The sequence below is a fragment of the Triplophysa rosa genome, linkage group LG4 (assembly GCF_024868665.1).
Source record: "Triplophysa rosa linkage group LG4, Trosa_1v2, whole genome shotgun sequence".
In the NCBI taxonomy this organism is placed as follows: domain Eukaryota; kingdom Metazoa; phylum Chordata; class Actinopteri; order Cypriniformes; family Nemacheilidae; genus Triplophysa; species Triplophysa rosa.
The window spans coordinates 29,724,695-29,751,702 of NC_079893.1; the positions used below are offsets into that span (position 1 = coordinate 29,724,695).

Below are 27,008 nucleotides of genomic sequence, written 5' to 3' on the forward strand. Positions count from 1 at the left end.
AAACTGGGTGGTCGGCTGTGAAGCGTCAAGTTTAAGATGCCCTGCTTCCTTATTCAGTACATACAAGCACAACATCTGTGATTAAACGGGAAAAGACCGACATCCTGTGAAGAGCAAAGTTGTTTTAGCGGCACCGGTATCTATTCTGGGCGTCCTGTCGTCCGTTCTACGAGAACGTAAAAGCATCGATGTGATCGTCGCTCATCTTCTCTTGACGGCTCTCGTCATGTCTCTCTGGCATCTACTCGTCAGCCTGTGAAGTACGGAAGCAGCAGCTGATATCATTGCAGACCTGGGTGTTACCATTTGAATTTTATTACTTAAAGAGCATTTATTTTATACATTTACTTAATATGTCTCGTTAACGATGTAAAGTTACGGTTTAATTAACTTCTTACTGTTTTAAATATATAAGGTGCGTTAGTGTTTGTTGTGCTCGATGTCTTTCTCTGTCGGTGTATAAGTTAAATGCTTGATGTTTCTGTAATGACAGTCAAGTTATATTACGGCTATAAAAGAAAACGTTTATATCATTGCTTTTAAAATGGCCATATGGTGTGTTTTATTATCAGTCAGTTTAAATTGTACATGTGTTTGGTGAGTGTTGTGAGCGTTATGACTGTCTGATGTATGCAATACGACTATATAAGCATCTCTGTTTATCGCTGTCACGTTCTCTGGTGTCCCAGCATGCAGTGCAGCACCTCCTCCTCCTCTCCTCCTGAGACCCCGCAGACGGGTGGAGACCGGGCAGAACTTACCCAGCTGCCCTCTAAAGATGTCTCATTTGCGGACAGCACGTCTGAGCTGAGCAGCCCCAAAGCACTGACCTTTGACCTCCTCAACATGGTGATCTCCTTCAAGCGGATGGCCATCTACCTGGAGCCCATCACAGACACGGTTGAGGTACTGCGGTACCTTCTTGGGTGAGAATCATTCCATAAAACAAGATCAAGTCATTTCCGTACAACTATATGTGCATGTCCCAGCTTGTTTATTCAATCCCATCATGCATTGCTTCTTCCTGTATCGTATGTGACTGTTTTCTATGACAACCATGAAACAGCTTTTGTTTGTCCTAACAAGTCACTAAATGCATTTCTGACGTATTTATGCTGCAGATCGTCACTCGTGAATACAGCTCTCACCCCGTGTGTGTGTTTTCAGATGGAGAATGCCATGGTGCTCCCTGTTGAGTTGCATCCTGCTCAACATCCTCTTCTTAACTCTGAGTGAAGGTGAGATGGACGTAAAGCACATGTCCATATGTTGGTAAAGAAAGATGAAATCAACAAGATATAATGTTCAGCCAGCTGGTCATTATGGCAAAATAAGAACACAAATTGCAGTATTAAAGGGCTTAGTATCTAAAACTATTTGACAACAGAATGCTTTAACCAACCAATCAGAATCAAGTATTCCAGAAAGATGTGTAATAAAGATGAATTGAACGCCTGTGTCTCTCCATCGTCAGGTGTTTGGATCTCTCTGCTTCTGCTTGGGGTCTCGGCTCCAGCCGTGCTGGGTTACCTGGGCGATCGCTGCAAGGGCGTCACCAGCGAGATGGCGGCTCAGAGGAAGAAACACTATGCGGTCCAGCGCAGAGACCTTCAGATGGTTCACATGAGCAAACAGGAAGCCATGCTGGAGGTCAAGGGCATGTAGGTGTTCCGGATGGTAATGTTCAGAGATGATCCTCTTGAGCTGAAATAAATGCGTGCGTGTGTGTGTTACAGGCTGAAACGCATTGATGACCTGTTGACCCAGACGTGTGTGTATGCAGAATCTGTGTATAAGGTTTTGTATTGGGAGAGCCATGCGGTGTCCTCCATGTGAGTATAACGCCACTTCCAACACAAAATAAATATCTCTTGTGGTTGGGTACATTTTCTGAAAGTGTGGGCTAACTGTATATATTAACAATAATAATTCATATTAAGTTAACATATTTGATATATTCATTGCTTATTTGTTGAATTTGTGTATACTATTTTAATTTTTTTGTTGATTTAAAAAAACATCTGATATAAAAACAATAACTATTACATTGACATTGTGGCAAACGATCTTATGATAAATAAAAAGGTGATGATGAATGTGTTTGTATGTGCGCAGGTTTTACGGTTCAGTGCTGACAGCGGTTTGTTTACTGTACACGGCCCCTGCGGGTTTAAGCCTGTCTGTACTCAACAGCGCCCTCTTTCTTTGGAACAAAGACTTCTGCAGAGGTCAGTAAATATATCGTCCTCAGCATCTTTCTGTGGGCAGTTCTTGACCAAAATAACCTGCAATCAAGGCCAGGCCTTTAGAAAATGTTTCTTTTCCTCCGCCTGATGTTCTCCCCTGATTTTCTCATTCTGTAGTTCTTCTGGAGCTGAAGGAGTTTGTTTTCCCGAGTCGGGTCCAGCCAGCCGAAGAAACGGAACCGTGTGATTCTGATCAGGGACAACTGCTGGACCGCACGCCCACACCCACCAGTGTGGAGGTGAGAAAGAACGACTGAGAATTGATCCTGCTGTGATATTAAAACTCATGATGTGCATGTGTGTGATAAACACACTAGTTATTGGGTCTGTCGCTTCCGTCGATGTCTCTGCGTATAGTATATGAGTAAATGTTTTGTTAAGGATCTGTCGCCTGGCAACATTGAAGAGGCGGAGGAGGCGGAGCCTGATGATGAGTTTAAAGACGCAATAGAGGTTAGGATAAACTTTCCTCTCTACTCAATTCTTCTCTGTGTTTTCTGTGTATTTTTGATCTCACTCGTTCTCCCATTTCTGCTCTTCGCTTACTCAAGGAAACTCAGCTGGTGCTGCCGGTAAGTAGCTCCCTCTAGTGGATCGGAGACTTATAGCGTTGACATTAGACTAAAAGTGCGTGTGCATGAGTGTAGATATCAATTAATCGCAATTGGTCCGAAATAGTTGAATGGCGAGTTGTATAGTGTGTATTTGTAAATGTTTGACCTTTGACCTCTACTCTGCTTTCCAAGGACACTCCTTTGGCTTTAGTGGTGAGTAACAGAGTTAAACAGGAGCACTTAGTATTTGAGAAAATTCTCTCAAACTGTGTAGAAACCTCCTGGTCTGCAGTATTTGTTTGTGTGTGTGTGCATGTTTTTGTTATAATACAACTGAACACTCGCACAGGTTCTTTCATGTTAAAATGATGTTGTGATTACATTTTTGTCATTGATCATACTATTATCATTGTAAACACGTAACAGGTGTAATAATATAATGTATAGAAGTATGTTAAAAAACATGAAAAAAATATTTATTTTCATAGTGGTAATGAGAATTAATTATGATGCAAGCGTTTTGCTTTAAAGGTGCAATGCTCGGGACATGTTCTTTCATCAGATTCAAAAAATGTTTTGTTTATGTGTGCAGTTTTCTGCAAACGCATTTGACTCATTTGAGCTCGCCAAATAACCGCTGATGAGACTCTCATGCTTTTAAAGAATATTAATCGTAGTCCATAGTGTCTTTTGTGATGCGGTACACGACTAAACCTGTCCGGTCCGTGTTTTGAATGTAGGTTTGGCCGGTAGTCAATTTGCTACCAAAGGTCTTGTGGAGGCGGAGACTCCGTAAGGTGCCCACATACACTGCCAATAATGATCTCTGGGTTTACTAACCACACCCCTTTTGGTGGTTTCCATTAACAGTGATGTCACAGGAATTGGTTGCTCGGTGACATTTCTTTCAGAACAGGGTCAATTTTCACAGTATGTCTTTCGAGAGGTCATGAATTAACCTATAACTAATTATGAGAAGGGTTGGGTGAGTCTGGCATATGTTTGATGGGCTGCATTTAAACCTTTCTTGTCCGTTTAAAGGGATAGTTCACAAAAAATGAAGATTCTGTTATCATTTATTCACTATTATGTCATTTCAAACATCTCTGACCTTTCATGAAAACAAAAGCAGATTTACCCAAATGAAGATGATTACTTAAATGAAATAAGCTGAATGGGTGACTTGAGGGTAAATAAGTGATGACAGAGTCCAGCATTCACTAGATCCTGCATTTAGAGGGCTCATGGGATTTCAGGACACACAGAAATGTGAGAACTCATGATTCAAGCACAGCAGCACTACAAACATGGGCTCAGATTGACTGAAGTCAGTCACATACGTCCATACACGCCGAGTTTCTGATGACTTCAGTGAATCAGCCGTTTAAACTCAAAGCCCTCTAGATACAGAGATGAAAACAAAAAACCTTCACACACCTTTACATGTGGCCTTCGTGAGAAGTTTAGTTTATTCATATGTGTCCCTAACAAATGTCAGAGATTGAAGAATTTTTTTACTTTTGTAGATCACAATGATGTAAAACAGAAGGTTGTGTGCAGGTTTTTGTTTTCATGTGTTGGTATGTTCACAGATCTTTTGGAGCTCATGGGTTTAGCTCTATCACTAAACTCTCCTTTTGTTACTCGTTCAATAAATCTGATTGATTTCTCCGTTTTTACTGTGCGTGTATGTTTGATAGGACGACGAAGACATGTCGTCTGGTGCTCCTGAGTTTGACACCGTGTCTGATAACGGATTGTTGAGTAGAAACGAGCCCATCCGCAGTAAAGTCTCCAAACTTACAGAGAAACTACGCAAGCGGGTTCCTTCCAACACCGGTCTGTTTATACTTCTCTTTCTTTATTTACCTTATGTATAAACAAATCCCTCTTTTTATAATCATGACATCTTTTTACAGGGAACTGTTTCCAGTGTAATTCAGCGTTTTCTGTTTTAAAGAAAAGGGTACAGCCTCTAATCTTTATTTGCCATGATTTTTCATTCTGGAATGAATGTTGGTTCACCATTGTTTATTGATTTATTAAGTGTTATGTTATTCTTTTTTCAGAGAAACTGCAGTAACTGTGGGGTCAGTTTCTGTTCTCGCTGTTGCTCTCATAAAGTCTTCAAGTCCACTATGGGAGCCACAGGTGAGAACAATACATGAACGTTTTAGAGAATATTCTGCTTAAGATCTTTTTTGTACCTCATTCTCTTTTCTCTGTTTCTTCAGCTCCTGAGGCTCAGAGAGAAACTGTGTTTGTGTGTACTACGTGTAATACCTTCCTGAGCACCAAGTAGGCGACCCTCATCCCCAAATGACCACTGTAAACCTGTGCAAGCCCCTCAGCATCAGGAACTAAAGGTGTGGGCTTCAAGATGACTGCTTTTTCCTGCGTCATGGAATATTTGACATGGAGGACCAAAATCTTGAGTTGGATGCTGCCTTCGTTTTTCCCTTGCTGCACAAAAAAAGACTCTAAATGCACCCCTTGACTTCTGCTTGGTGACATTTTCCTTGGGGCATATTCCCTAGTCAAACCCAACACTTACACCAAAGTACATTGTTGCTCGTATACTTTGACATGTGCTAAAATATCAGTTCTGTCATTTCGCCACCCCTCACTATGACATCACTTTGCATGACTGCCCTTGATTGGGAAAAGGCTGCTCAGATGAGGTGATATATTTTTTCATTAACCTTTTAACTTAACTCTGATTTCTATTGGTTGTATTATTGCTATTATTTGTGTAATTATGTCTAAGAAAAACTTTTAATGGACCTTCTCAGTACAACCAGTTCTCCACTAATCAGAATATTGCCCTTGGATTATTAGTGGACTGTTGGCCAATCGGTGCACAGTGAGATCATAATGAAATATAATAAGGGTCAAAGGGTCAGTTTGTTTCTCTTTTGTTCACATTTTTTTTGTCTTTTGTGTTATGCTATTTGTCGATCTGACTGTAAGTCGAAGCTGAATGTAAAATCAGAGTTTTAGCTGTTAAAAACGTATGTACCGTATATCTACCCTGTAGCCTGTTTATTTGATCATGTCAACTCTTAAATGTCCAATCTGTTGGGTTTCAGTAGCCTACATTGTATAGCAACTATGCTATTTCGCTGGTTAAATCTATACTGTTACAGTAATAAACTTTCTGACTATGAAATATTTGTGTGGCATTTGTGAAATGGTAAAAAGGCCCTGAAATATTTCTTCCCAGCAATGCCGTAAAAATAATTTTTGGTTTCTCAAAGAACCTTTCAGTAAATAATCTCTGTCTGCCGTGCCCCTCCCCCACCGCGTCATCCCGCGGTCATTGTTTCCGGCTCCGCCCACCGCCCCGTTTATCCCTCAACGCAAAGAATTATTCCCGGGAACGACTGAACCCGTTTCGGCACCGGGGTAGACGCGTGGCAACATGGCCACAGAGGTGAGAGACACTCCTTTATTTTTCATTTCTTTGTTACACGAGTTCAGTATGATGCGTTTGTTCTATAAGAAACGTCTGAGCGTCGTTTTGAGGAATTCAATCTGGGCCAGTGATCACGGATGGGTACGTGACAGGCAGAAGTGAAGGGTTTAGCAGAGGCTTTAATCCAAATCGATTTACAGTGCATTCAATGCATTTTATCAATGTGTGTATTCACTGGGAATGAACCCCACAACCTTTGCGCCTGATCGATGATCGCTATAGCTGGTTAACACAAAAGGGTAGGGTAAAATCAATTAAACGTATAATCCACAAGACAAAAGACCGTAAACGCAACCCGTGGGCAGCCACAAGGGACGTTCATGATGATAGATAGATAGATAGATAGATAGATAGATAGATAGATAGATAGATAGATAGATAGATAGATAGATAGATAGATAGATAGATAGATAGATAGATAGATAGATAGATAGATAGATAGATAGATAGATAGATAGATAGATAGATAGTGCTCTGGTGCCGTATTTAAATCAGCTCGCCGTCGGCCAGTCAAAGTCCAGCGCGTGCGTCCGTGTTTCGTGACGCAGCCGAGCGCACAGTTGGACATCAGACAGGATCAAAGCGTCTGTTCTTGTGCCGTTAAACTCTTAGTAAAAGCTCGTGTAGTATTTGTGCGTGATTTTTTCTTTCGCTTCTGATCGATGACCGGTGACGGAATGATTTCAGCACCGCGGACAGCGACCGACAGAACAAAACTCCCATACTGCCACGCGTCTGTAAGCATATTTTTACATTCATTCCTCTTTATTGAAAGTGACTTAACCGGTTGTATTTTGAAGAGATACACGCCATTTCCTGAGGTGCAAAGTTATTCTGACGTTTATGTTACGAGTCAAACGTGCGTCCGCCGTGCCGGTAAGTAACCTTGAACGCGCACGGTGTTGCGTTTCTCTTTGTTTAATATTGCGCGGGGTGAAAATAAACATATTCGTTTTGGTAACGATCTGAACATGTCATACCCGGAGGTTAAAGTGTGTTTTGATAGCTTTGGTATCAATGGCGTGTGTGTTGTGTTAGAATATGATCTTCTCCTCGCGATCGATCGGTTGTGCTCGCGGGAGTCTGTGACAGTTAGAGCGCGGTTTGCATGCATAATTAATGAGTCGTTTAGTCCTGATAAGACACGAGTCTCGGTTTACCCTTATTAAGAACTGTACTTACTGTAGTAGGACCATGGTACAGTGATGGCATGTGATGATAAGAAAATGATTATAAAGACCAAAAACACGTTATTGCTAAATACTATCAAAAGTGCTATTGTACTGTGGGACTCTTTGAAATATTATAATACATCCAGTACCATGGGAATTTTCAAAGGTAGGGTACAATTACTTACATCAACAGTGTATCAACAAGTTCCAATAAGGTTTCAACAAGTTCTCGATGCAATGTTGTGCATTTGACACCAGATATGCCTTTAAGCAGATGTGAGCCGTGTCAGCGTTCTTGAGATCTGCAATAGGTCAGTGCCAGAGATTGATCGAGTCCACATCACACTGTGTGTGTGTGTGTGTGTGTGTGTGTGTGTGTGTGTGTGTGTGTGTGTGTGTGTGTGTGTGTGTGTGTGTGTGTGTGTGTGTGTGTGTNGTGTGTGTGTGTGTGTGTGTGTGTGTGTGTGTGTGTGTGTGTGTGTGTGTGTGTGTGTGTGTGTGTGTGTGTGTGTGTGTGTGTGTGTGTGTTCTGTCTCTTCCTGTTGCTATATCAGACAGAATGTGCACCTGCTACTAAACCAGACTCTGTTTTCAAATAAGCGAGTTGTCAGGGCTGCATGGATCATTTTGTCACGGCTTGCATTTAGCAGACGCTTTTATCCAAAGCGACTTACAAGTGAGACATTTCACATTTCTGTATCTCACTATAATATAAATAACATAAGACGTTTTTGTTAAATGATGCTTCGTGCTAGTTGAGCACCACTGTCGCACATTGGGGGCTGAGCTTCATTATGCTGGTCTGTTAAAATTGAATGTGTTAAAAAAATGCAAAAACAAAGCACTGAAGTTAGGGTGTATGTGTACTGGTCTTCATCACTGTGTGGGGACCTAATATCAAAGATAGTAATACCAGTAGATTTTGACCAGTAGATTTTAGATTTTGTGGGGATATTTTTCAGGTCCCCATGAGGGAAAATGGCTTATAAATCATACAAAATTATATTTATTGAAAATGTAAAAATTCAGAAATGTTTGTGTGATTATTAGGTTTAGGTGTTGGGGTAGGGTTAGGGGATAGAAGATATAATAAGACATAGAAGTCTATGGAATGTCCCCACAAAACGTGTGTGTGTGTGTGTGTGTGTGTTCATGTTTGTATATCCCGGTGGGGACCTAAACCTGAATACACACCAACACATGGGGACTCGTGTCACCGTGGGGACCAAAATTGAGGTCCTCATGGGCAAAAAAGCTAATAAATTGTACAGAACAATATTTTTAAAAAATCTAAAAATGCAAAAAGTGTTATATGATCTTTAGGTTTAGGGATAGGGTTAGGGATAGGGGATAGAATATACAGTTTGTACAGTATAAAAAACATTACGCTTATGGACTGTCCCCACGGGGATAGTCAACCAGACATGTGTGTGTGTGTGTGTGTGTGTGTGTGCGTGCGTGCGTGAGTGCGTGCGTGCGTGCGTGCGTGCGTGCGTGCGTGCGTGCGTGCGTGTGCGCGCGCGTGTGAGAGTTTGGAATGACATTGCTCTGATGATCATGACATCACTGGGTATTTATAAATACAAATATTGATGATGTCACTGCATTACCCTATGAGCTAATGATGAAACTACTGCAGTTCTCTGCTTTTCTTCTGGCAATAATGATTGCGGTTCTGCTGCATTGTTCAAAGGAATTTTTGTTCAGATGGATTAAAATTATTAGAAAGTTGTAACTCTTCTGTCTTTGTTACATTATCTCTGGAGCAGTTTCATAATCTTCAGGAGCTGAGACACAGTGCGTCTTTAGCCAACAAAGTCTTCATTCAGAGAGATTACACAGACGGCACCGTCTGCAAGTTCCAGACCAAGTTTCCTTCTGAGTTAGACAGCAGGGTAAGTTTATCTGTGTGTGTGTGTGTGTGTGTGTGTGTGTGTGTGTGTGTGTGCGTGCGTGCGTGCGTGCGTGTGTGTGTGTGCATGCGTGTTTGTGGAAAAGAGCAAAAGAGAGAAAGTTAATAATGAAAGCTAAAAGAGTGAGAGGACTACAGAAACACAACAGAACTCTTGACTCAGATAAAATGCTGCACACACACTGCTGACCTCGCAAACTCCTCACAACACACACACGCACGCACATAATGAGCTGCTAATAGAGCCATTGAAAGGTGTGACATCATCTTATAGAGAGCCGGTAAAGACTTGCTGAATAAAAAGGAAAAGTGTTTAATGTATATCTGTCAGTTTTGTGTAAAAGATGTCAGAAACTGTCAGGATCTATTTATCGCTTTATATTGGCATTCATTATGGTTATTTAAACGTTTAAAGTGACAGTTCACCCAAAAATATAATTCTGTCATCATGTACACACCCTTGAGTTGCTCCAAATCGGTGTCCAACAGAACAAAGACATTTTTATTCTTTAAAAATACTACTCTATGGTAGTCAATGGTGGCCAAGAACTGTTTGGTTACAAGCATTCTTCCAAATATCTTTGTTCATCAGAACAAAGAAATGTATACAGATTTAGAACATCTTGAGGATGAGTAAATGAAGACAGAATTTACATTTCTGGGTGAAATGTTCCTTTAACTCGTCACTTTAATTGCCTGATGTAAATTTTGAGACATATCAGAATGTAAGTCAGTCCTTATATGAATCCTCTGCTGCGTTCTGATTGGCTGACGACTCTCACCCCTTGCCTCCGATTGGTCAGATCGAAAGGACACTGTTTGAGGACACAGTAAAGACGCTGAATAATTACTATGCTGAAGCGGAGAAGATCGGAGGTCAGTCGTACCTCGAGGGCTGTCTCGCCTGCCTCACGGTTTACCTCATCTTCCTGTGCATCGAGACACGCTATGAAAAGGTATTCCAGCTGGCATCGCCAAATGACCAAAAACCGTCTGAAATCATAGTTGGCTGTCGACAATGTTACACCTCATGTTTTTGTGTGAGCAGGTGCTGAAGAAGATCTCACGGTACATTCAGGAGCAGAACGAGAAGATCTACGCACCCCGAGGTTTACTCATCACAGACCCGATAGAGAGAGGCATGAGGGTTGTATCCGTACAGAAAATACAAACCTTATGGTTTGTGTGGTCCTGGTAAACCCTAAGACCCCAAAATACAATATGATAACAATTATTGTGGTCCCACAAGAAAAACAAGTGTGTGCAAGTTTGGAAGTTATTACTTGAATCTGTTTTTTGCATGTTTATGTGTTTGATGTTATTCCCTTAACATGAGTGTGTGTTAGATTGAAATCAGTGTGTATGAGGATCGTGGATCAAGCGGTTCCAGTTCTGGCAGCAGTACAACTAGCAGCAGTGGACGATAAATCAAACACACACTGTAATGTTCACCATTCCTCACTTGTACACGTCTGCCTTGACGCCCATTGAAAAGAAACAAGCGCTCAACATTGCCAAACCGAGAGTCCGACACACATCGTTTGAGAACTGCCTCCTCGAGACACGTCACATTTGTATCCGGCACACCGTTACCTCAGACCTGCACTTCATCTGAACAGATGTTATCCCAATCTGCACGTGACCCTCCGGCACCTTCAGAACTCTGCAGCTGTTGCACATGTTTAGTGTAGCCTTCTGGGTAAAGTTGACATAAGCTTCCGTCCTCTGATATGCAAAATCACCCCGCTGTGTGATGTAGCTGCCGATCGGCACACAAGAGTCTTCCATTGCACTGTCTGTCATGTTTGTTTATTTTTTCATTCGAGTGTTTGGAGATGAGCGTTCTTGCGATCATTTTTAGACAGTGAATATATTTGAGATTTTAGTTTGGATCAGCGGTCGGTACAGATCAAGACAGATACGTCATATTTTACACACTGCCGTCTGTATGACTTTACACCTGTTTTATATTGTAATGTGGAAATCATTAGCTTTGCACTCATGACATCACAGCAAAAAAGTGATAAGATCACTGCCAAGAGAACTTCCTTAAATACATTGACCTTCATTGTGAGCTTCCATTTCTTATTATGAACGTTTGGCCCCTATTTATGCAAAGAGAAAATGAGTCTGAATAACTACGAGTGCTTTTCTGTAGTGTAGCAAAGTGAATAAATGAACAGAAATGTATAAAAATATAGAGTTTTGGTGGTTTATTAAAAAGATTGTCAGCATAGAAAATGTCTTTTTCCAATGATAGTAAAGAGTGTTTTTGCTTTATGACTTTGATACGGAATCGACTGAAGAAAGAAAGAAAAAGTAAGAGACTGTCAGACTGTCAAGAACAACTTTGTTTTTATTAGACAGATACTGAAGAAACTAATAGTTAGAAACTATTTCTAGAAAAAACACTTGGGGGCGGTTTCCCGGACAAGGATTAGTTTAAATCAGGACTAGGCCTTAGTTAAATTAGGATATTTAAATCAATTGAAAAAACTTATTTTACAAACAACATTACAGGCCTGCATCTTGAGACAAAACAATCGCACTCATATATTTTAAGTTATGTCAGTGCAAGTTGTTTTCGATCAAGACACCTCTAACATTTAAGTTAGTCTAGGACTAGGCTTAAGCCGTGTCTGGGAAACCGCCCCTTGGTGTATTTAATGTAAACTTAAACTTTTTGTTATTTAATTTGAACACGTCAAGGTCAATGGCTGAAGTTTTCAGTGCAAACGCTTCTCCAGTTTGTTGAATGTAAACTAATGCGCATCGGACACGATGACATCATGCATCACCTGACGTTGACACGTCCAGACAGACAAATCTCTCAGAGTGTCACTGCAGGCAGAGAAACAAAATTAGAATAATAAGTAAAACAGAAAATCGAACAACTATTCAGGTTACGTTTCTGCGAAATAATTTCAATGTAACAACCAAAAGAATCAAATCTTTTACTTTCAGACATTCCTGTTATCTTCAATCTGTATTTTATCATATAAAAAGGAGCTCTGGTCCAATCAGAACACAGACATTTATACTGTATTTCACACCGACTGAGAAGCAGGTTGTGTCGAGATCTTACCTACGCAGTGGCCATTTGTGTTTACGCTAAATCCCTCACCACACGGCAAAAACGTGAAATTTAAAATTTCAGTGTATTTCATTGAAACATTTGTGCTTTAAACGATGAATTAATATTTGATAATATGCATATCTTCATACCCGCCTCTTTCAGGTGTGCATTGACTCCTCCTCCTCATTTGCATGCATCCATACCTGTGCGTCAGATGTAAAGGTTGACTCCTCCCCTTCTTTTGGGTATGAAATCTCAATGACTGTGTTCATGTCGACAGACTCAAGCGGGCGGACAACTGAACTCCCATCCGGCCAATACACTTTAATGCTGGTGGCCTCATCACTCCCTATGGGACAATCGGAATTCAGCCCTTTTTAAGTATCTAATATAGACTTCATACATATATGTTGTAAATATGAATTTACATTATGATTTTGGATTATGTCAAGCATGTATACCTAATCCAAAGTGAGCCACAGGCTCCATCTCGCACAGGTAACCGGACCCCCCGTCTATAATGCGTGTATGGACGCCGCTCTGTTTGGTGTGCATCACCACTTTTGCTCCACGGGCGTACGCCCCGAAACATGTGCGGGGCACCACACGCAGCCAATTATTATTTGAGCCCTTAAAAAAGGACAAAAAAAGGCCAGATAAAATGAAAAACCTTGGATTTAATTAATCTATGTGAGATATATTTAGGTTTGTAAATTTTGTTAAATGATTACTGACGTACCTGGTTGACCTTAAAAACAGAGATTGGCTGTGACGCGCTCTCACCATGAGCCACCAATAAATCCAACAGACCGTCACCATCAAAATCGGTGACTGTGGCACCTGTTAATCAATACAGAAACAGATCAGCGTTATGAGTCTTACGTTTGTTACGGATTAACTTCCGTAAATCTCTCATCATAGGTGATGAACAACATTGTGTTGTGATGTGAGGACAGGGTCATGTGATGCTCCTCAGGTGGTCTCACCTGTGCCCCGCCCTTGTGGTTCAGAAGCATCGCCCACATCCAGCTCTGTGATGTCAGGGTCGGAATTCTCCTTCCTCGACACCCTATTCGAGCAAACAAACATTTCTTTTTGAAAACAAAAAACTGTTAAAACAACCTAAGGTAGTTTGCTGGTCTACCTTAGCAGGTTTAAGCTGGTTTATTTGGTCTGCCAGCCTGGGTTGACCATAATTATGTTTTTTAATTGTATTTTTATTCATAATCTGATAATCTTTATGTTAATTTTACTTTCTTTTTAGCAATGTTGTTGTGTGTTTGTCATTTTATCTATTTAATAGTTTTAACCAGTGTGTGTTGTTGTATATTTTTATTTCCATTTTAGTTTAGTTTTTATTTATCGTCAGTTAATAATTTTAGTGACACAAACTTATTTCAGTATATTGCTGAGACATCATCAGTCAAAGCTTTTCAAATAGTAATGAGGCCAACAGAAAGGTTTTAATAGTTTTAGTTAACAATAATATCCTTAAAGTCCCTGTGAACTGGAAGTTCAATCGTTTTTACTTCCGTATTTTGATGCATTTCCGAGTGAAATGGAATGTCGAATGAGAAAAATAGTGGGCGTGGCTTTCGACTTTCTCTTTGGATGTATAAAAAGAGCCGCTGCATTTTGAAATGGAACTGGGAGCAGACTGACAGTTGAAGGGGAGGAGTTAACGGATGCTCCGCCCAACCCTTCTAACATACGTCATTTAAGATTGATAGTCACTACAGGAAGGAAGTGCATTTTCACATTTTAACTGAAGATTATAAGGGCACACAAATTTTAAAAGTGAATGACCCACATTGATAAACTATTTAAAATAAACGCTGCATTGTCATTTTTTATTTCACAGGGACTTTAAGCCTGACACATGTTTAAATCTCTTAACTAAAGCCATAAAAGAAATATTCTACCTTTCCTAAAAGACATCAAATAAACCAGCCTGAGATGTCATGGTAGATATATTTGAATTTTATTCTTTGAATCTATATGATGGGTGTTCGAGTACCTGAAGATTCTGTTGGGGGCGTTTCCTCTGTAAGCGATGTTATTGAAGAACACCTCAAGCTGCTGGTCATTGTCAAAGTCTGCAGCGATAACTGTACGAATGGGTGAAGGAGAGGAAAACGCTTTCGTGGCGATATTCTACAACAACAGAACAGATCCAAAAACCATCAAATGTAACCGTGCACTACAACAAAAAGTTATCTATAGGCATCTCTAGATAGGACTCAGATCCTTTCTTTCATCTGTAGGATTTTTTTACTTGTCAGTCATGATCTTTTAAAAAAAAGCTCTTTTCAACTACCCGCATGATTTGAGGTTACAAAATGTATCGAATGAGATTCAGTGACTGCGGACGTAATTCTCACCCTGAATTTTTGCGTGCTGTCCTGCAGGTAAAGGCGATGTGGACCGTTCCAGTTGCCATAAACAATGTCAGTCTTCCCATCACCATTAAAGTCAGTCAGAGCCACACCTCTGCCGTGCTCATTTCTGTCTTCAACTCCTGTAAACAATCAAACACCTCGCATGTGCGTTTATGTTACAATAAGAATTTATTCACACAGAGATTCAATAATCTAGTCTGAATATACAGCCTGGTCACTTACCTGCACCTGCAGCCACGTCTTCGAACTTGCCATCACCGTTGTTATGAAACAGGAAGTTTGGTCCATTTTCATTGTCGCAAAAAATGTCTGATCTTGTTTCGCTGAGGATTGGACCAACAGCTACGCCACGCCCACCTGGAGGTAAATAAAATATTGTGTTTTATCTTTTTGCTTAGTTTCACAACATAAACCAAGATGCATTCAAATACTATTTCCTATACTAACATTTTTGTAGGATAAAAAAATTAATGTAAGCTACACACATACATGACATTATTGACCTCTGACCTGTGTACTTGTTAACATTAGCTTGCGCCCCAACATCAGACAGCACAATGATGCCCTTTTCGACATCACTGGCTGCTTCATCCATCTCTATCAGCGCGTGCGGCCCCACGTTCCCTCTGGCGTAGTTTGCCATGTAAATCGAGTAGCGGCCGGTTCCCTACAGCGATATAAAAAAACACTTATGAAATGAACTAACACAGTAAATAATATAATAGTTCATAAAATTAAGTGAGGTACCTTTCTGTCAACACAAGCGACTGAGCGTCCAGCCATGTGATTGGCCACACCCTTCTTTACGTTTACGTCATCACTGAGCAAATCCTCAAAACGACCGTTACGCACTTTGAACAGTTTGTCTGCGTACGTTGCCCGGCCTAGAAAGAATTGTATAGGGTCTATATTATATATTTTTGTCAGTGTTAATGAATTTAAGAGATGTCAGTAGTCACCTGAGAAGGCGTTGTTGGTGTTGAGGAAGTAGATCTCCTCTCTTCCATCTCCATCCACATCACAGGCCGTCACTCCGATGGCGTTTCCCTGCAGGTCTCTCAGGGCGTAATATGGGGAACTGCGGTCATCTATGGCAATATTTACCAGTTTGTTCTGGGTACTGTTATACTTCAGAACCAAGTTTGGGCCGTTATACCTAAAAATAAAATGTGTTAATGTACTACAGATTTTTATTCAATTATTACAAGTTTATTTTGCTTTTTAGAATAGAATTTTGACTATTTTTATTTTGTAAGTAAACACGAAACCAAAATATATCATCACAAAAACTATTTCTGCTTAAAAGACAAATGTAAAGTCCTGCTGGAGTCTTTACCCGGCCACCACCACTTCTAGATCTCCATCTCCATCCACATCTGTCACTGCCATCCCATAATTCAGCTGGGTGGGGTTGTGAAGAGCATGGGGAGGCAGAACTGTATCCGTATTTACAGAGAACATGGGCTGTGCCTGAGCCAGACCAAACAGCCCCAGAGAAAGAAGACACGCCCACCACACGCTCATCTCCACCTGTCAATCAAATGTTGCCCAGAGAGCAAAATCAACATTTAACATCATAAATTTACAATATAATACTGTTACATTTGATGCACATTAATTCATTATTAGCAAAAATGTAAAGGTAAAAAACAAATATTGCAACTTCAAAAAGAAAAACGATGCATAACAAAGCAGAAATGTTTTGATTTGCATTCAATACACAAGACCAATAAGACCATTTGGACGCATGCATAAAGAAAACGGTAATTTGGCTTTAGAAATAAATAGTCATGTCTAAACAATCATGGTTTGAATGCGCTACTTACGCGATTCTGTGTTGCCAGTTCGAGACTTGACTGCAATACTTTCCGATGTGATTTCTGTTTTATATTATTTACACACCGACCTTACACAACTGCAATGCTGCTGCCTTACACAGCGCTTGTGTAAGCGACTGTCCAATCACATTCGAGAGAGATTTGCACGCGGCGGAGGAAAAGGGGCGTGAATAACCCTCTCATTTAGATTCTGATAAACAAACGCGAAATAATGAGTTTTTAAATTTAAGATTTATTTAGCTGACTAAATAAAAATGAAATGCACATGTGTTTATATATATATATATATATATATATATAGTATTTTTTACTTATTTTATTTATATTTTTTAGTGTGACTGAACGCGACTGACTGAATGATATGTTGTATTCTAGAAAACACCTTTGGATTTGTACACTCTAAAGACGATGGTTGTATTACAGTCGTTATACTACATTACCCACAAAGCCTTACAGCTCAGTGACGTCACGTCGCCTTTGCGTCTGCAAACATCCGGTCACGGTTTCGGCGAACTGGAAAACAGTGGAAGATGTAAGTAAAAATGGACTCCGAATGTTTTCTTTATGCATTCACTTTACGTGGAACTTACAGGTCAACATGCTAGATTTAAAGATTTGTACAGGTTTATAAATTTGTTGTTTATATTATTAAGGGAATCATTTGTGTTCCGTAGTGGTGGTGTTGCACTCTGTGAATGTGTTTATGTTGGACTGATCGCGTAATATTGATCAGTTCTGATAATATTTTAAATAAAACGTAAATTTATAATAGGCGCAGATTAAAAATATGTGTTTTTGTAAATCGTTCAGCAAGGTAAAGTACACAATAGTTCTGTCGGTTGTGTTTGTTATACTCGACTGGTGTACGTAACTGCTGCCTACTATTTAAAAGATAGCATGTATAACTTTTGAAAGGCAAAATAGCCTACTACTAGAAATAGCATTATTATTTGTGATCCGCAAAGGTAGTAAACCATTCCCAGCATAGCATTTGTTCATAGCAACTCTCTTTTCTGAAACAGATATCTATGGAGACGGTTGAAGCAGCCCTGCCCGAAGAGGGGTCCAAATCTACCGCCCCACTCCGGACCAAAAAGCCCACCATGGAAATCTACGTACCCAAGAAACGTCAGCCTGAGATAATGGACCCCAAGGAGAAAAAATCCAAACCCAGGCCCCGTTACACTGACAAGGCCCGCAAGAGCAAGAAGAACAAAGGCAAAACGGTAGAGACCCCGAACGGAGAGGTGAGACAGGAGAACTGTGATGCTGGGTTGAAAGAGGGGGATACAGACCATCTAAACATGACAACAGAAAATAACGAGGGGTCCAAAGCTCACACGGACATCACATCAGAAACACACGTGAACACGAGTAATGACGACAATACAGCGGAAGATGAAGCGATCCAGAAGGAGGATGATACGGAAGAAAACTGGGATTCTTTGTTTAATGATGATGGTGACTGTCTTGACCCTCATTTGCTGGAGGAGGTAAGAGCTGAAGAGTTGATCAACCCGTCGTACTAAACCCTACTAAACCACATTACCCTGGTAAACCCATGACATTTGCCTAAATGAATTGTGCTTTTTGTCTTCCGAATATTTTTGTGAATATGGCCCCAGCTTTCAAACCTACATAACTTTCTATCTGCTGTATAACTGCTTTTTCCAAACAATGAAAGAGAATGGAGACTGGAGCGGTCACATTCAAAAAAGACATACAAGCACCGTTAAAGTCCGTGCAACCCCTGCACTATTTAAAGTCTTCTAAAGGCGTTTGATAGCTAAATATTATATTCCACAACATAATGGTCACTATTCACTCTTATTGTGTGAAAAAAAGCATTTTTTGCTGAGCTTTTGCTTTAAATAATTTCTTCATTCCATTCTCATTCAATCATTTTGGTTTTCAAAAGACACGGGGTGAGGAATACAGTTTTCATTCATGGGTGAACTGTCTCTTTAAAACTATTGTCATAATACAATTTAGAGGGGCAGTTCACCCAAACATCATTGACATAATACATTCTGTAAGTAGGTTTACGCTCACGTGTGATGTGTTTTCTCTTCCTGTCACAGATGTCGCTAAAGGAGAAGAACTCTATACAGGACCCGCGTTTCGACTACTATAAATGGTCGCCTGGGGAGGAGGAAGAGGTGGAGCTCTGTGACGAAGAGCTGTCACACATCATAGAGATTTACGATTTCCCAGCCGAGTTCAAGATGGAGGACCTGATCAGATCCTTCAGCTCTTTCCAGTCTGTGAATCTGATTCCACAAACATATTTCTTCCACGAGCAAGCATTGGTATTAATTGTGTGTGTGTGTGTGTGTGTGTGTCTGCAGCCAGAAGGGGTTCGATATTAAATGGATCGATGAAACACACGCTCTGGGTTTGTTCTCCAGTCCGATCGCAGGTCAGTGGGATTCACATGTGGTGAATGTTTTTGATGAAGTTGAGCACTGATGTCATTCTGAGTGTGTTTGTGCAGCTCGTGATGCTTTGAGGATGAAGAACCCCATGATGAAGATCAGACCTCTGTCCAAATCATCAAATGCCACTAAAGCCAAAGCTCGCAGCTGCTCAGGTACTGCTCTTTCTCTTACCGTCTGTTTCCTACTTTTTTCAAACCTGAACCTCTCTCTCTCTCTCTGAAGATTATCTTCTCCCAGCTAAAGAGCGGCCTCAGACCAGCGCTGCTCTGGCTCGGCGGCTTGTGATCGGTGCTTTGGGTGTGAAGAGCAACCAGACCAGAGAAGAGCGAGAAGCCGAGAGGAACAAACTACGGGAAGCAAGAGGTGACAAATCATACATGAACAACTTTGATTTCAGTTGTTGTGATAGATCAAGAAATAGGCTTGAGAGAAATGTGTGAGATGCACAAACGATATGATTTAATTTGATGTTTTTTTTAATCAGACCAAAAGCGTTTGGCTGCTAAACAGCGTGAAGATGCCTGGGAGGGCCAGTGAACATACCACAGGTGTGTATTCGGTCCATTTGCAACCTGGTTTAGGAAGTATTTCGAAGGTTCATTTTTATGTTTTTCTGCTATATATTCTGTGCTGAGATCTGAAGGTGATGTCAGAAACACCCCCCCCCCAGAAGGAGTTGAGTGAATCAGGACGACTGCCAAACACAACAGACCCAACCAAAGACAGAGGAACGTGGGGACATGAGCCAGTCATGCAGACTTGAACAGGGAGATTTTCTAATTGTATAAATTTCCTCTTGAGGTTCCGTATGTGAGCAAAGAACTTTTGCATAAAGACTTTATCACCTGAAAAACATAAGACAAGAACATCACAGATATTTTTCTTTTGTCTAAGGATTAAAGACCATTACGATTCACCAAGAATCACTATTAACAACTATGTTCAGCCTGTGATAAAAATCTGGAAAGATGTTTGATTGCATCACCATTACAACAATGGTTTGAAAATAAGTTGACTATTTTGGGGTGATATTAATGTGACTAAAGATACTAAAATCTTTGTTTCAGTACAGCCTAGAATAAAACTTGTATCATTTCTGATGTCAATATTGTATTTTTTCCCCAAAGTCTCACATTTTGTTCAGGTACGTAGTTGGACAATATCTCAGCATCATAGTTTGACTTTTTTCTTACTGGTTTGTTCAAGTATGTTTATCAGGAGGTCTGTTGTGTTCTCTAATGGCAATGCACTGAATTTTCCAGCTGTGATCTAAATAAAAATGTCTTATTCCTACTGCCAGTCTCGGTGAATAATGATGACTGCAAACTCAAACCCTCACATCATCTTTCTCGCCCACCCTAAACTACAGGGATTTTATATAATTCTGGATATACATGGATTACGAAAGACAACACCTTTCTAAATTAGGCCACATCATGTTTGCAAATATACTCAAGTATTTAGATCTAGCTCCTCACACTTCCCCATAGCTTTACTAAATCAAATTCCCTATGGGGACTAGATACACAAGTTGTAGTAAGTAGGCTACTACTAAACAAAGGCAAACACTGGGGCACCCTATTAAATACGGTCAGTCTGGCCAGTTTGTGATGGTGAGAGACTCAGTTCCTGAGCAAATTAAATAATCTTGGAAGTGTCAACCTTGGTGTTCTAGTAGTAGTCAACAAAAGATAAACCTTGATTAAAGATCAAATGACTATTAACATCTAATAAAATGTCTATTTATGAACAACCTTCACCATTTGGCCAGCAGGTGGTTTGCACAGTATGTTGCAAGACAATCCTCAAAACATTGTGCAATCAAAATATTTAAGACTTAACCAACACTCAAGTATAATCATGAATAAAAAACACTTTCAGACTGAACACCAGCAATGTCATCTGATGAGGATTCTGTAATGTTTTATTCTGTAGTTTTTAAAAACAAGCAGTAAAAAAAAGCAATCGATATATATTTTATATAACATCATGACTTCCAATGACGTGGAGGGTGAAAACAACAGAAACCTTTGTTTTAATAGTGAGGAGCCAAAAACAGGCCTTCAGAGTTCAGTACCGGAACACTCTTACACATACACGCACAAGAAAAATGACCATCATACACGCAAACGCATCCTCACACGTGACGTGTCACCTGATATCACAGAAACATTACAAAATAAAACCTCACTAACTGAATCTAAAAAAAATTAAACAACGGGAATGTTCCAGCGCAATCAAATGCTTTTAAAACAAACAAAAGGACTAAAAGCAAAAAACAGTTACTCATTGAGTTCTGAACAGTAGTTATAACATCTGAAGAGTTCCTCTGATGGACCTTTCCTCAAAAAGATTCTTTAAAAACAACGAAACGCAAAACACGAAGTGCACGCTCGTGTGAGGAAGTTAGCAGGATTCTCTTGTGTTTCCCTGGCGATAAGTCACATTAACGTGAGGAAGAAGAGAGATGAAGCTGTCGAGGGGGAAGGCAGAGTTTGATTCGAGTTCAGCGTTTGTAGATCCAGCAGAAATAGTCACGCAGCTGCTGGACACAGCGAGGAAAATAAACAGAAAGAGCAGAAATTTAGTCGTTTTTCAGGAGCGCAAGGAGAAGGAGGAGCGAGGCCAGGGCGGAGGACGGAGGTGAACAACATCGAATCTTTCACTGAGCCTGAAACAGAGAAAGATATTACAATAAATAAAAAATTCTGTGTCAGAAAGGACATGTTTGATTGACATGTAAACTAACCGATTAGACTGCAGCTTGCTCTGAGGGGCGTGGCATTTAGATAATAACTAGGTGTATCTGGACAGGTGTCGCACATACCTGCTGGCCCTGCGGCGTTGGTCCTGGCTGTCCCGGGGCCTGTGCCGTCTGTCCGTAATAAGCAGCCTGCTGTCTGTAGTATTCAGCCCATGCGGCGCTGTAATCCGTCTGCCCTGCTGCTGCACCCCCTGCAGCTGGAGCGCCCCCTGCTGCCGGCACAGCCCCTCCTCCTGCCCCAGCTGATGGCGAGAGAAAGAGGTGCGAGCTTTAGTCACAACACTCAAATGAGAAAAACAATCCTTTTGTGGTTATATATGAATGTAGTGTGGATGTGCACAAACGTACTTTCCCCCATCTTCTTGTAGTACTCTTCCCAGGCCTTGGTGTAGTCGGGCTGAGCTGTGCCAGGAGCAGCTTGACCCTGGTCAGCAGTAGCGGGTGCAGCCGGCTGGGCCCCGGGCACCTGTCCGGGCATGGCGCCACCCGCAGGCTGCTGGTAGTACTGCGCATAATAAGCCGCCCAGGCTGCGTTAGGATCTGTCGCTGCTTTACCTTATGAGAGAGAGAAATACACTTCTTACATCTGCAGCAAACCCACTCACAACCCATAACGTTTACAGTAGTAGTAAATATTCAAGTGCTTACTGGGATCATGCGGCTGCCACTGCTGGTACGAGTTCCCCCAACCCTGAGGATACTGGCCACCAGGAGGACCACCACTGGAAAAAAAGATATTTATTCCTTTCCCTGTTGACCTTGAAGAAACGGCTAACCAAATAAACAATATTTTTCATGAAGTTAATCTGGCATTAGTAAATGCAGTACTGACTGTGGCGGTCCGCCAGGAGGTCCCGGCTGGTAGGGGTTTGGGTTGTAGGGGCCCATCGGTCCACCAGGACCTGGTCCACCCGGTCCAGGGCCAACAGGGCAAAGAGGTCCCTAAAAACAGAAAGAGAAGGTTTAAGCAAATTCAAAGCAGCAAACACCTCTCCAACTAAACACAACATGTCATACCTCAATTTTGTCCTCGATGAGCTGCTTGGCATGATCGATCTGTTGAGGCGACCCCCTAATGGTAAACAATTTGAAGTTGGGGTCACCGTTGGGCGGTGGTTGGCGGGAGATCTCTACAAATGCACCGGTCTGCTGGTTGATGGCTTTTACGTTTTCTCCTCCTCGGCCAATCACAAGTCCACATTTGTGGGCAGGGATGGAAAACGTCATCTCGCCACCCGGTGGACCCCAGCTGCCTGGACCGCGCCCTCTACCACGCCCACCCGGGGGCATGCCAGTGCCAGGAGGGCCAGGGGGACCCTTAGAGAACAACACATGACACTTCTTTGGATAGCAATTGGCTACATTTATTCATCAGTCCATGTTTGGTTCAAATTGACAGCAACAGTAGGAATAAGCAACATTTTTAACATCATCCAAGCCTCTTCGGCCGTAAGTTGCTTTGAGTCAAAGCATCCGACGAATGCATACAAATGTTAATTTTAATGGCAAAACGTATATAAATTTAATTATACTCCTGAAGATGGTCTTACCCCTCCTCCTTCCTCTCGTACTCTGATGCTCTGTAGAAGTTCATTGATTATGCTGGCGGCGTGCTCGCAGCGGTCGGGAGGACCCACTATATTAGCGATCTTATCTGGACCAGTACCGTCATCTACAGAGAAAAATATTGAAGTTACGCCTCACAATAAAAACCCATTTAGCTCAATCAAATCTTAAAGAGTCTGAACAGACCTGGTTTAAACTGTATCCTCACACCAGCGTCGTTCTGAATCTTCTTTATCATCTCTCCACTTCGGCCAATCACAACACCAACAGAGTGACGCGGAACAGGCACCTGGTCCGATCAGAATGCGAAGACGTCAGTCAGAGAAAAGGTTTGCATATTGAGAAGCTTGTGTGTCGTGTTAAGGAGTAAAATCACAGCAGTTTAGCAGATCAACATGCCACGCGCACCTCGATTCTTGCACCTCCCATTTGGGAGCCATACTCGTTTCTGTCAAAGCCAGGCTGATCCCGCTCTCTCAAGATCTCCTCCACCATCTCACGCGCTTGCTAGAGAAAAAAAGGTGTGACTTTTGAACACTAATATTAGACAGGACTTTAAATGTGCCAAATTCATTTATACCCGCATATATGACCAACAGGATATGATGTCACACCACTTATAGCGATGTGCACTTTCAAGAGCCTCTATGTGTTAAATACTGCATTTCCATCATTGTAACATTTGTCAAATTAAAAGCAAAAACACTGTTGCGACAAAGGAAAAAAAACAACACACAAAATTCTACCTGCACTTTGTAAGGATCTCCTATAATGCGCAGCGGTTTGTCGATATTTGGCCCCTGAGAAGCATCTTGAATTAAAATCATCTTCACGCCAGCTCGTTCCTGAAACACGCGATTCGGCGAACAAACCCGTGACTTAAAGAGACGACACATTCGTGAGCAAAACAATCTGACGGCACACACATCTCTACCTGCAGCTGTTTGATGGTCTCTCCTCCTTTGCCAATGATGAGACCTGCTTTTCCGGCAGGAATGACCATTTCCTGCATGTGACCGTTGCCGTTGGTCGATTCGTGGAAGGAGGGAGGAGTGCCCCGCCCTCGAGACACAATGTCATCCAATAGCATTTTGGCTTTCCTGCGTGGGGAGGTCTCAAGTCAAAACACAATAAATTGAGATGTTTAATAAGAACGTGTAATGAGAACAAGCATACTGAATGGCTTCAGGGGGACCGGTGAGAGAGACGCTCCTATCTGGAAGGCCACAGCTGTCTGAAAAACACACATAACCAGGGCGATATAAAACATCTACATCCAAACACGCACCTCGAAAATATGCAATCTGAACATCAAAAGCGATGCGACTCACCTGGAGCAATCTGAACTTTACAGCCCGAGTCCTGCTGGATCTTATTGATCTGTTCTCCACCCCGACCGATAACTACAGATAGATACAGAATACATGAACATTCTTGAAATTGAAGCCAAATGCAAAAGATTTTAAGCAAGTCATGTCCCAGACAGGTTTTGTGGGATTCACCCACAACACTTTCGGTATGGAGCAGTGCATTATGGGTAGTGTGAACTTACTGAGCCCAACCATTCCATCAGGCACTCTGTAATCTTCCGTCATGGCAGAGGAACGAACGCTGAGACAGGGAAAAAAAGTGAATATTATGAAACCTACAAGCAGCCGAAAGCTTCTTCCTAGATCCACCAGATCTTTTTTATGATCCCGGTGAATGTTCCAGCAGATGACAGACTTACCTCTGTTGAGAAAGGGCAGCCAGCTGGGCTTCGATAGCTGTGAATGAGACGAGGATAAAATCATTGCTCTAAAAATACACACACACACACACACACACATTTGAGACGCTGAAAGAAAGTAAAACTCGTACACAAGGCTGCAGCGCTGTCTCTGTCAGACGCCATCTTTTTGCTCTCAGGTTGATCTGACGAAAAACACAACAACGGGTCAGAAGAAGCAAGAAAGAGGGACACATGCGTGCGTGAGACCTCGTGCCATACCTGCGTCCTCCAGCGATCTCTTCTGTGTGCTGAATGGATAGCCCTCAGCTCCTCCGTTATTGCTCATGGGGGGACCGGAAACGTCACCGCCGATTTTCGCAGCAATCTAGACAAAAAGACCCAAAGATAGCTTTGAGAACATGTAGACAAAGATAAGACACATGGTGATACATTCAAAGTCTAAATTGTTTCGGATTAGAAAGGACTTTTGTAACATTCATTTTATGATATAGTATATACATTATTCACAATAGACATTTCAAGAACGCTTCACTATTTTATTAATTTTCCTCACATTTTGACATACCACACAATGTTGTTGTCCATTATAGCAGAAGTTAAAGGTGAAAGTTCACACAAAAATAAAAAAACATTTATTCACCCTCTTGTTGGTCAAAATCTGGGTACGATTTTTTTTTCATCAATGGAACACAAAATATGATATTTTGAGAAATGTCTCGGTGGTTTTGTGTTCATACTACTGAAGATAACGGGGTCCGGAGTTGTTTGGTTACCAACGTTCATCAAAATCATCACGTTGACTTCCATAACATAAAAAGTATCACGATATTACCATTGTTGCGTTAGATTTGACAAACATCGACTTCTTTGAAAGACTGGTGTCATAAAGAGATCGCCATAACAGAAAAAGAATAATAGTTTTACCACAATACCGAACTAGGGTCTGTAGTCCACGATTCGTTCATTTGGAGTTTGCAAGTACCGCGGTATGCTTTGAAATACCCCGTGTGGGTGAATTTCACGGTGTGTGTGTGTGTGTGTGTGTGTGTTTGTATGGTAATGTTACCTCGTGTTACACATCACGCGATCGCTGCACTAGTGCTGTAACGGTAAACAGTTTTGTATGTAAATATCACATGATTGTGAAATTTGAAAAAATGCTATCGGATGAGCGTCACGCACGCCGGCTCGTGTGCCCGCGGCCCTGCGCGCCGAACGCGCCGCTGACCCACAAACTCTCACTGCGGATCACTCACCTGCCGGGCGCGCTGCACTGCGTCGGCGAACGCGTCTTTCTTCAATCCACCAGCTCCTAGAGCCGCTCCGGCCCCGGGCGGCGGTACCGCGCTGTACTCAGACATGTTGTCCGTGCGGAGGTGTGAGGCGTGCGGGATGCGGCGGGGAGTCTAGGCCTGGCAGAGGTGCGCAGACGCGGGAAGACGAGCGAGACAAACGCATGGGAGGGACAAAAGACCTGTGGGGGGTAAAGGACGTCTCCTATAGGCGTTCGTAATGAGGTGCTGGTGAGATGACCAATCCGAGAACGGCCGGGGAGGGCCGGTGCGTGATCATTGGACGCGAGTTTACCAGTTTCCCAATGAGCGTGACGAAAAGCGACGTTTTTATGGAGGGATGGACAAGCAATCAGGTCGCCGCTGTGTGAGAGAGCCACTCAGAGCGCAGGAGCTTATGAAACAGACCAATGAGGTTCAAGGAAACGCTTATTACAATGATTGACGCTTGATTCAGCAAATAAGTGACGAGAGGTCTTTTAACATTAGTTGATTTTGCTGAGCCGTCCTTTTCTTGGCATTTTTATGGGCTTTTTTACATACA

At 41.7% G+C, this 27,008-nt stretch overlaps 5 protein-coding genes across 16 annotated transcripts; 3 read left to right on the forward strand and 2 right to left on the reverse strand.

Moving 5' to 3' along the window:
* Nucleotides 1-86: 86 nt before the first annotated feature.
* On the forward strand, nucleotides 87-5,963 carry zfyve27 (zinc finger, FYVE domain containing 27). Of its 6 annotated transcripts, none has more exons than XM_057332035.1 (14): nucleotides 97-415; nucleotides 690-926; nucleotides 1,168-1,238; nucleotides 1,475-1,661; nucleotides 1,737-1,832; nucleotides 2,116-2,228; nucleotides 2,364-2,485; nucleotides 2,628-2,699; nucleotides 2,798-2,818; nucleotides 2,993-3,013; nucleotides 4,501-4,639; nucleotides 4,720-4,766; nucleotides 4,870-4,951; nucleotides 5,035-5,963. In XM_057332035.1, exons 2-14 carry the CDS (start codon nucleotides 691-693, stop codon nucleotides 5,100-5,102), a joined length of 1,275 nt encoding a protein of 424 aa, XP_057188018.1. In that variant the 5' UTR covers nucleotides 97-415; nucleotide 690; the 3' UTR covers nucleotides 5,103-5,963. The 6 variants fall into 6 exon arrangements, with proteins under 6 accessions (XP_057188021.1, XP_057188018.1, XP_057188016.1 ...); XM_057332033.1 differs by lacking the exon at nucleotides 2,993-3,013 and adding an exon at nucleotides 3,541-3,597 and having other exon boundaries at nucleotides 98-415; XM_057332036.1 differs by lacking the exon at nucleotides 2,993-3,013 and having other exon boundaries at nucleotides 98-415.
* A 158-nt stretch (nucleotides 5,964-6,121) lies between these two features.
* golga7ba (golgin A7 family, member Ba) lies at nucleotides 6,122-11,562 on the forward strand. 2 transcript variants are annotated; one of them, XM_057332117.1, is made up of 5 exons: nucleotides 6,122-6,233; nucleotides 9,217-9,342; nucleotides 10,163-10,315; nucleotides 10,408-10,509; nucleotides 10,706-11,561. In XM_057332117.1, exons 1-5 carry the CDS (start codon nucleotides 6,222-6,224, stop codon nucleotides 10,784-10,786), a joined length of 474 nt encoding a protein of 157 aa, XP_057188100.1. In that variant the 5' UTR covers nucleotides 6,122-6,221; the 3' UTR covers nucleotides 10,787-11,561. The 2 variants fall into 2 exon arrangements, with proteins under 2 accessions (XP_057188100.1, XP_057188099.1); XM_057332116.1 differs by lacking the exon at nucleotides 6,122-6,233 and adding an exon at nucleotides 6,242-7,012 and having other exon boundaries at nucleotides 10,706-11,562.
* Nucleotides 11,563-11,650: 88 nt separating this feature from the next.
* On the reverse strand, nucleotides 11,651-16,770 carry crtac1a (cartilage acidic protein 1a). 4 transcript variants are annotated; one of them, XM_057332005.1, is made up of 13 exons: nucleotides 16,661-16,770; nucleotides 16,171-16,364; nucleotides 15,794-15,990; nucleotides 15,582-15,739; nucleotides 15,345-15,501; nucleotides 15,057-15,191; nucleotides 14,817-14,953; nucleotides 14,453-14,589; nucleotides 13,422-13,504; nucleotides 13,175-13,275; nucleotides 12,897-13,065; nucleotides 12,585-12,784; nucleotides 11,651-12,200 (listed from the first exon to the last, which is right to left on the reverse strand). In XM_057332005.1, exons 2-12 carry the CDS (start codon nucleotides 16,356-16,358, stop codon nucleotides 12,594-12,596), a joined length of 1,653 nt encoding a protein of 550 aa, XP_057187988.1. In that variant the 5' UTR covers nucleotides 16,359-16,364; nucleotides 16,661-16,770; the 3' UTR covers nucleotides 11,651-12,200; nucleotides 12,585-12,593. The 4 variants fall into 4 exon arrangements, with proteins under 4 accessions (XP_057187988.1, XP_057187990.1, XP_057187989.1 ...); XM_057332007.1 differs by having other exon boundaries at nucleotides 11,655-12,200; nucleotides 12,639-12,784; XM_057332006.1 differs by lacking the exon at nucleotides 11,651-12,200 and having other exon boundaries at nucleotides 12,209-12,784; nucleotides 15,582-15,718.
* A 370-nt stretch (nucleotides 16,771-17,140) lies between these two features.
* r3hcc1l (R3H domain and coiled-coil containing 1-like) lies at nucleotides 17,141-20,403 on the forward strand. 3 transcript variants are annotated; one of them, XM_057332056.1, is made up of 8 exons: nucleotides 17,141-17,204; nucleotides 17,695-18,165; nucleotides 18,754-18,932; nucleotides 19,021-19,091; nucleotides 19,167-19,262; nucleotides 19,333-19,473; nucleotides 19,595-19,658; nucleotides 19,746-20,403. In XM_057332056.1, the coding sequence occupies exons 2-7, from the start codon at nucleotides 17,701-17,703 to the stop codon at nucleotides 19,645-19,647; spliced, it is 1,005 nt and encodes a 334-aa protein (XP_057188039.1). In that variant the 5' UTR covers nucleotides 17,141-17,204; nucleotides 17,695-17,700; the 3' UTR covers nucleotides 19,648-19,658; nucleotides 19,746-20,403. The 3 variants fall into 3 exon arrangements, with proteins under 3 accessions (XP_057188039.1, XP_057188041.1, XP_057188040.1); XM_057332058.1 differs by having other exon boundaries at nucleotides 19,754-20,403; XM_057332057.1 differs by having other exon boundaries at nucleotides 19,595-19,657; nucleotides 19,738-20,403.
* A 607-nt stretch (nucleotides 20,404-21,010) lies between these two features.
* Nucleotides 21,011-26,630, reverse strand: khsrp (KH-type splicing regulatory protein). The gene is made up of 18 exons (XM_057331985.1): nucleotides 26,429-26,630; nucleotides 25,431-25,536; nucleotides 25,301-25,354; nucleotides 25,170-25,206; nucleotides 24,993-25,051; nucleotides 24,772-24,843; nucleotides 24,617-24,674; nucleotides 24,375-24,540; nucleotides 24,187-24,285; nucleotides 23,849-23,947; nucleotides 23,627-23,729; nucleotides 23,425-23,546; nucleotides 22,892-23,191; nucleotides 22,707-22,816; nucleotides 22,523-22,596; nucleotides 22,223-22,429; nucleotides 21,938-22,116; nucleotides 21,011-21,781 (listed from the first exon to the last, which is right to left on the reverse strand). The coding sequence occupies exons 1-18, from the start codon at nucleotides 26,531-26,533 to the stop codon at nucleotides 21,773-21,775; spliced, it is 1,959 nt and encodes a 652-aa protein (XP_057187968.1). The 5' UTR covers nucleotides 26,534-26,630; the 3' UTR covers nucleotides 21,011-21,772.
* Nucleotides 26,631-27,008: the final 378 nt, after the last annotated feature.